Source organism: Aptenodytes forsteri, unplaced genomic scaffold, assembly GCF_000699145.1.
Source record: "Aptenodytes forsteri isolate BGI_AS27 unplaced genomic scaffold, ASM69914v1 Scaffold142, whole genome shotgun sequence".
In the NCBI taxonomy this organism is placed as follows: Eukaryota; Metazoa; Chordata; class Aves; order Sphenisciformes; family Spheniscidae; genus Aptenodytes; species Aptenodytes forsteri.
Window position 1 is genome coordinate 4,873,243 of NW_008794598.1, and position 8,002 is coordinate 4,881,244.

Below are 8,002 nucleotides of genomic sequence, written 5' to 3' on the forward strand. Positions count from 1 at the left end.
GGTTTGTTGGCACCGGCCGCCGCAGGTGGAGGGGTGCTGCCGTCTGCCACAGCCCCGCACGGGCCCACCGGGCAGTTTTGCGTGTTCCCCCAGGAGGAGAACCCTGGCAAAGGGTCGAGTACTTCTCCGAGCGGTATGTGCCCAACATTGGTTTGGCTTCAGCAGCCCGGCCTCCGCTCCGCAACAGGAGACAGTCGAAAATGGAGGGTAAGCCTTTAACACCTTCCGACCCCGTACATTGGCAGAATAAAAGGCTGCTTTGCCAGGTGTGGATCCCCTGGAGACCCCCCCCCCCCAGCGGAGGAACCATCCAGAAAGGAGCCACCGTTAACAGCCATGCCTCTCAGACCCCCCGTCCATCAGCTCAGGCAGCTGAACGCTAAAAAGCTTTGAGAGGAGGAGGATGGGATCCGTTCTCTACCGCACAGAGCTCCTGTCCCAGGCTGAACGGACTGGTGGGTTAGGAGACGAGGATGAGATTAAAACGTGGAGGTAATACTTCCTTTGTGGAAGAATCTATTTCGACTGGGGTTCTTCACCCCAAAACAAGTGATTTTTACTTGCTCATTGGGATCTTCTCTTTAAATCTTCCCTTTAATGAGACAAATGTTCTTTTAGAAGAAAACATTTAGCACTTCATACCAATTGCCACACACTTAAGTACTCCAAGTGATTTTAAATAGTTGCTTCATTTCACATGACACCAAACGTTTTGCTGAACACAACACTGCTTCCCAAACAGAATCACAACTGTAAATGGATAGGGGCAAGTGTAAACATTACCACTACACTGCAGGATAAAATAAGCAGAAACTTAAAACAAAAAGCCCCAGTAGATGCAGACAACCCAGAAACTCAAGAATATCACTAGCAAAGTTGAAAAAAAGAGCTGCTTTAATGCACACTCCCATTAAGAACAAGGCTGTGAAGTGCACCTTGGCTAAATCCAGTCACCTGGATTCAGCAGGTTAGTCTGGATTAGGTTTAGCTAAATCGCAACCTACAAACTTCAACAGAGGCAGATGGATCAGTTAAAACAAAGATTCTGAACACCTCGTCTCTCCCTACAGTTCCAACTCCCTCAGAAATAAAATGAATTAAAAAAAAACAAACCAAAACAAAACACTCATGCCCACCATTTCCCTCACCACAAACTAGGACTGGAATGAACTCCTTCCCCCCCCCCGAGTTACTGTCTAGCACTTCTGTGATATTAAGGCTGCCCTGAACAAGATACCATTTACCAGGCTGCAGAAACCCATTCCCAATTAGCATTATCCCAATATTAGTTGGCGGGTGACATCTACTGGTAGGCTGCACACTGCCGGGGACCTCGGGCTGCGCCTCCCCGCCCCAGCTCTGCTCAGCTCCAGACAGCAGGTGCTGTCACAACCACCCCATCTTTCCGAAGTCACGGTTAATTAACCCAGTGATTTCAGAACTGGGAGAAAGGAAACGCTCGCCTGCCTGCACCGGTTGTGTCCGATTCAGAGAGGGCCTCAGGGCAACACAGCTGAACTTGCTGAATTTTCTGTCTGCGGAATAGAATTGTCTCTCAGGCCAGATTTACTGCATTACTGGGAATTACTAGAAATGAGTGTCTTCCTGGGCAGAGTGGAAAAACTGCCTGCAGCACTTCCGCGTTGCCATGAACCAACACTCCTCATTCCTCTGTAAGAATCCCCTCTACACACTAGCAAAACCCTACATCAGTAACCACCCAACCTACAAAGTTCCTTCCTATAACCTGCTTTCTAATCACAAGTTATTCCACTACTGTTGTTACACATGCCAAAGACTTGAGTCACTTCTCTGCTACGCGAGCTCTAGATTTATGCACTTAAATAAGACACAGTGATACAACCCAAGGGGGCATTTTCACCTATTTTATTATACACAAAACATGAGCAGGAAGTTCTACTGAGGAGGCTGACCACGTCCACGACCAAATCCACCTCTCTGCAACAGAAAAGGAAGAGCATTAGAAGTCACCATATTAAGCAAGCGACAGCGGCAATTACACAGCAGCAAGAACCACCAACATCATAAAAGAGCTAGCTGTCTTTCCTCGACATTGCATTACTTTAGTAAGCATCCCCTGCTCCAAGCATAGCCTAACTCTGATCTGTTTGAGACTAGCTACCTGACACAGGTTAACCAGATGAGTGAGTCTAAGAACAAAATCAACCCATCCTAGCCAGCTCTGTGGATCGTGTCTGAAACTCTTCCATTTCTGAAGTATAAAATCATGCGTTTCCTCCAGAGAGCTTGGATTGCTTCTCAAATGTGTCACTGGCTTCCCATCACAGCAGCGAGGCCATCATGTGGTTTCCCCAACAGGAATGCAGCAAGTGAGCCGGGCGTAAAGGGTAACAGTTGCCAGCCCCTCTTACACCATCAGAGCCAAATACCTAACCCCAGCACCACACTGAAGAGCACGCGGATAGGACCTATCCAGCTTCTCCTAATCAAAGCCTCAATAAAGGAAGCAAATCTCGACTGCAAATACTCACAAACTGGAATTCAGTGGCTGCTCCGGCACCAGCCTCAGCCTTCTTGTCAGCACCAGCTGAAGAGAGAGATGAGTGAGTTACTAACCAAAGAATACACTCCCCGAGTACAGCGCTCCTGCTTGGAATCAAAGGTTTACAATCAAAGACGACAAAAACTGAGGCAAAATATAGCAAAGTAAAATAGCTATTGAGACTGTTAGAGAGTTACTGAACCCACCCCAGAGAAAATCCCACAGTTCAGCTTGACAGAATTCCAGAAAAGAATCATATCCATGAACAGATACAGAGGAACTCTGTTGCGTAAATGCCTAAGGTACGCCAAGAGTCTAGTTGTCCCCTTTCCTTCTTGAAAGGAGGCCAATACTGAAGACAATTCTCCCAAAGAGATAAGCTGCACAGAGAGCAAGGTCAGCCTGATATTCATCCAGCAACACGACAGACACTCACGTGGAACAGCACTGCGTCTGTATGTATCCCTGTCGGCTTCTCCCCGAGTAAGACGCGCAGGGCGTTCACCTTCCAGGCCTGAAAGTGAAAACAGCAACATCAAATACATTGCTTACCCAGGACACAAACAACTCATTCCATGGGTGACCTTGCATCTCAGGGTGGAAAAAAGCCCTCCAGTTGAGCATTAGATCTACCAGCAGAGCTGCACCTTAAGACAGCTCAGCGTATATAAACCTAAACAAAAAAAGTGATACAAGGAAAACTTCGCTTTAAGGGTGAAACCTGCTGATGTGCCCCAGCTTGTGCTTGGGTTGAAGTTAAATAATGTGAAAAATGGATTTACAGCATCATCTCAGCAGTCTTCTGGCCTTCAAATAAGAGCCAAAAATTAATGATAATAAAAAAAAAGAAATCAGAAATACAGGGAATCTGTCACGTCCGACAAGCTTGTTCATAGCTAAGTCACAAACTGCGTGACATTCTGATCCCAACCTAAAATACAGCCACGCTATCGCTATCACAAATCCTCCACAACGGAATAGATTAATAAAACCAAGAGCAGATTATCTATGTAACATCAGATTAATATCAGACAGAACACTTGCAGGAAAGAAACAGATGTGGTGGAGCTGCCAGCCTCTGCGCCACTCTTAGGGGGTTCCCCCAGAGCATCAAAGATGAAATACGCTCCCACAGCACCAGGCCAAGGTCTTCACGCTCAGGCAGTAAGACACATTTAAGGGCAGTTGCTGCCCGGCGCACCACAGTGTACTAGCCGTCTCAAGCATGTTTCTCTCAGAAACACAGATCATGCACTTCTACAGGCTTGATTTATACTACAGGCACTACTTTTCCCAAACAAAAACCAGTTCTTATAATAGATGCTTTTATTACAAAGAGAAACACTACCCACTGATGTGCCAACAGATTAATTTATCCTTCTACGTCCTTCCTTTCTGTCAGGTTAAACCATTATAGCACATCCCCTAGACAATGGATTGGTTTTTTTAAACTTCAGATCTGTCCATCCTTAATTTCTAAGGGTTCAATTACATCTGTAACAGAGACACAAATTGCAAATATCAAATACACAGTAGTCTAAAACCTGCTTTAGACTAACTGTTCCAGCTTTCATACCAAGCCTCACTTGAGAAAATCAGTAGCACTGCATGGAAGTACCAGAAAAGGCCCCAAACCCCCAAGAGATCAAGCAAGACCCGTAAGCTTGGATTCAGCACCACCATCCACACACACCTCTGCGACTCCTGGTCTGCTGCAGCTTAAGGCAGGTAATCCAGAGAGAAACAGCACGGGAACAGACAATTTGTGCAGGCCTGCCAGCTAACCCTGCCAAGGTGTGGACTGAATGAGGTCACTGGCACCGCACTGAAAAGGGCTGTGATGCCGCAAAGTGAAGCTTCCTCGCTGCAGAAACCCTGAGCAAATTTTAGCCAGGAACTGTAAGCCCCACCCTCCCATTAGAGATGCAGTTTCTTTACCTCGCTGGATAAACACCGCATCTAAAGAATACATTTGATAACATCCAAAGCTACTCAGAGATCAAAGAAACCATCATCTTCCTCGTTTCAATGCAATTCTTTCCTTTGAAGCAGATGCTGCTACAGTTTTGTTAGGCTAAAGAAACAAGTTGCAGGAGATGGAGGTGAACTCCTCAGCACCCCATGCCCACAGCCTCCTTCCCCAGCGCAGGGTCCAGTACTTGCTGACGGAACACGATGCAGCTCAGAAGCAGGAGCAGACCCCTGCCACATACCAGACAGAGCTTTGCCATGCAGGGCTCCCCTTTCACAGAGTGAGTCCTTCTTTAAGGGCAGGATGACATCCTACAACATCATTCTTGGTAAACACAAGAGGCAACGCCACACAAGGCGGACAGACCCACCACCTCCTGCCTTGAGGGAGAAGAAACATTTCTTGCCCCTAGAGACCTGGCAATGCTGTTCTGCCAGCCACGGCTGCAGTAATTTTCTCTCTCCTTTCTCCAAGTATCCAGAAGTTTTTATCTCCCCAAAGATCTTCTGGGCAATTTTACAATCCATGTTCTGCACTATGGCGTTTCTTCTCTACGACTGGACAAGAAACCAGGAAAACCAAGCAGAAGGGATTTTGCAGAGCATTTCGAAACGCATACAAGCAACGTAACCATCCTTCCTATTCTGAATTATTAGCTTGGAACACAGTAACCTTTTCAGAACTGGACTGAGGGGCATGGTGGCTTCAGCACATTCACCTCAAGTTTATTTATACTGCACTACTATATGACATTGCTCACCACACATGACATCAAAATGGTTCACAAGCCATTCATAGGCCAATACCAAGCATCCGCAAGGAAAAAGCGTAGCTTCTGCCTTGCGTGGACTAAACAGGCAGATTTGCAACCCAACCTTTATTATTTAACATTGCTATTTGCAACCGGAGAAGAGTACTTTCTGGAAATACGTTTCAGCCATCTGCAGGTGGGTCTACACCACATTTTGTAGGGAGGGGCCTATAAAGAGGCAGCTGCGGGCAATCTGAGAAGTCAGCATCAGCAACACATCCGTTTGCACGACCAGCATCGCCTCCACGTTGGGGTACGAAAAACCCACCAAGAAAAAAAAAAAATCAGAACTACAAGCCCAATATACCACATGTATTTGTTGTACATCTTTTAAAAAGCGAAGGCAGCTTTAATAATCTGACTTGCCTAACAGCTCGTTAAGCGTACGTGATAAAGCCCGAACTGTGGGTATCCAACCTGACCACAGGTACCAGAGTTGGACCCCCACGTGAAGCAGATCCAGCACCCAGGCTTAGCTTTCGCTTTCAGTCATCGAACCTTGTGCCCGTGTGCTACACCCCAACTCAAGTTTGGTCCCCGTCTCGGCAATCCTAGCCAAGGCAACTCAACTCGCACACAACAGCCGCCCAGATAGTTCTTCTAAGGGTAACTCAGCCAGAGACAAGGTTCTCTGTACCGGCTGGACGAGACAGGCAGCGCACACACCGTCTTCCTGAGGGAGAGCTGCGGCGATTGCTGCAGGCTCTTCCCAAAAGACAAGAACAGTTTTTGAAAAGCCCTGGCAGCTAGAGACATCCCCCGTCTCAGACCTCAGCCACGTCTGGGCACCGACTGGTACCTCGAGCCACGGCCTGCGGTTTCAGCGCGCCTGCTCTCAGTAATTCCAGTCACTTGCGTTACCAGAGAAGGCCGAGTCCCACACTCGAAGGGTTCCTCCCAGTCAGTCTCACAGCTTTCTTTAGCCCTCTCCAACTTTTCAGTAGGCCGGTGGCCATCAGACTAGTGCCAAATACAAAAGCAATAAAACCTACACATGCCTCCTTGATCTGTTAATGCTTATACATCCAAAAATCACAGCAACTCACACCAGTCTGCTCTGGAAGCTGACGTTCAGCTGACTCTCCACCCCACCTGCGCCGTCTAACACGCTTAACCTCGTTCCCTGCTTCCTCCCGCTGACTCGGCAGTCACCTCTCAACCACCGCTTACCTTTGGGCCGTGGTCTGCCAGTCTCTGGGCGGCTCCGGCGCAAGGTTGCGGGGACGATCTCAGGGGGGAGGTGAAGGTAGTCGCGCAGGTACTGGATGCCCTCGTTGGTCAGATACCAGTAGAAATGTCTCCACGCAAACTGCTCTTTCACATAACCACGGGATTTCAGAGACTAGAGAGAGAATTCTCAATCACTTCATGTATGATCCTCATCATCATTCAACATCTCCGACCAATACCCTCACCAGATGTTTTTACGAACACAAGAGCTTATCGGGGGTATGGGGGGAGTCAAAATTTAGAAACGGATGAAAGTTCACACGCGCAGGACAAAATTACAGCATCATTCCCATTCTGTGAGGAAACACAAGGCTACCACACACAGAGGTACCATAGCTTAAAAAACGGGAGCCAGAGATGCGGGTCCACAAAAGAATAACCTACGGTCTGTGGGGAACAACAAATCAAAGAGGAAATAGCGAGAATCAGGAAAATGGGAAAATAACTGTAATAGGAAAGAAACGGCAAATGCAAGGCAACGCCTGGCAATGTTTATTTGCTAACGGCGGACGATGTCTATTCGTAGGTGTGCACCAGTCCTGTGTGCCCAGATCCCGGCCGGCCGGCAGCCCGGCCCTCGCAGCCCGCCCTCACCTCCGTACCTGCATGGCTTTCATGACATGGAGGTTGGGCACATTCTTGTCGACGAGCTCGGGGTGCTTCGGCATGTGGACATCTTTCTTGGCCACCATCACTCCCTCCTTAAAAAGGAGTTCGTAGATGGCAATTCGGTTCTTCTTGGGCATCAACATCTGAACAAGAGACAAGCAGCAGACAGTAAATGCTGCCGATTTAAAAGGAATGCATTCAGGAGTCTACCAGAAGTAACAACACGCTAGTTTGTATGAAAAGCCCAACACCTAAACAACACCCCCCAGATTACTGTCTCCTGTAAGAACTTTCTGAACTACTTTTCAACACCTGAGTTGCTGGGCAGCCCTTCCCATTGTCTTCCCGCAAAAGAAAAACTGAGCGGTCCAAACTTCTGGTCATTAACATTAGATCACATCGCTGTATTAAAGACCATAAACTCTCTCATGTCAGTCAAAACAAGGGACAGGGGCTGACGCAGGTGGGGCAGAGACGCAGCTCGGGGCAAGGCACGTTTCGGCTCTACCACCGGGGCCGGAGGCCTGAGGACACTCGTGCTGCTGCTGCTGTTAATTCACACTCAACTCGGGAACCCGGGAGCCGAGGAAGCCTCTCACACTCCCCTCCCGGAGCCGGGAGCGGAGCCAGGCAGCGCACCTCGCTCACGCAGGAGCGCACCCCAGGCCCCTAAGCGCGCACCAGCGCCGCGCTGCCGCCGTCGCACCCCAGCGAGGGGACACTCGGCTCCGGACGATGGTTCCCGACGCGCCGGGCCCGGGAGCGGGACGCTCTGGCCCGAGCGGCGGGGAACCGCAGAGCTCCCGGTGCTCAGGGCACGGCGGCGTGCACGGGGCTGCTGAGCGGCAGGGCACCC

At 49.0% G+C, this 8,002-nt stretch overlaps 2 protein-coding genes across 2 annotated transcripts in view; both read right to left on the reverse strand.

Moving 5' to 3' along the window:
• Nucleotides 1-7,790, reverse strand: part of NUDT3 (nudix hydrolase 3) — a 42,231-nt gene extending 34,441 nt beyond the window's left edge. The window contains exons 1-2 of the mRNA XM_019470360.1: nucleotides 7,786-7,790; nucleotides 4,867-4,872 (exon numbers count right to left, since the gene is read on the reverse strand). The gene's annotated coding sequence lies outside the window, so the exon portion shown is untranslated. The remainder of the gene's footprint in view (nucleotides 1-4,866; nucleotides 4,873-7,785) is intronic.
• On the reverse strand, nucleotides 1,872-7,325 carry RPS10 (ribosomal protein S10). The gene is made up of 5 exons (XM_019470361.1): nucleotides 7,140-7,325; nucleotides 6,478-6,649; nucleotides 2,961-3,038; nucleotides 2,514-2,569; nucleotides 1,872-1,959 (listed from the first exon to the last, which is right to left on the reverse strand). The coding sequence occupies exons 1-5, from the start codon at nucleotides 7,287-7,289 to the stop codon at nucleotides 1,918-1,920; spliced, it is 498 nt and encodes a 165-aa protein (XP_019325906.1). The 5' UTR covers nucleotides 7,290-7,325; the 3' UTR covers nucleotides 1,872-1,917.
• Nucleotides 7,791-8,002: the final 212 nt, after the last annotated feature.

Excerpts from the sequence above, each read along its gene's own strand:
- RPS10 (XM_019470361.1), bottom strand. The coding sequence starts at position 7,289 with ATGTTGATGCCCAAGAAGAACCGAATTGCCATCTACGAACTCCTTTTT. Across the intron at positions 2,570-2,960 it reads CAGACGCAGTGCTGTTCCAC|CTGGTGCTGACAAGAAGGCT; the intron begins GTGAGTGTCTGT and ends CTCTCTCTTCAG. Across the intron at positions 1,960-2,513 it reads CAGCCACTGAATTCCAGTTT|AGAGGTGGATTTGGTCGTGG; the intron begins GTGAGTATTTGC and ends TTTCTGTTGCAG.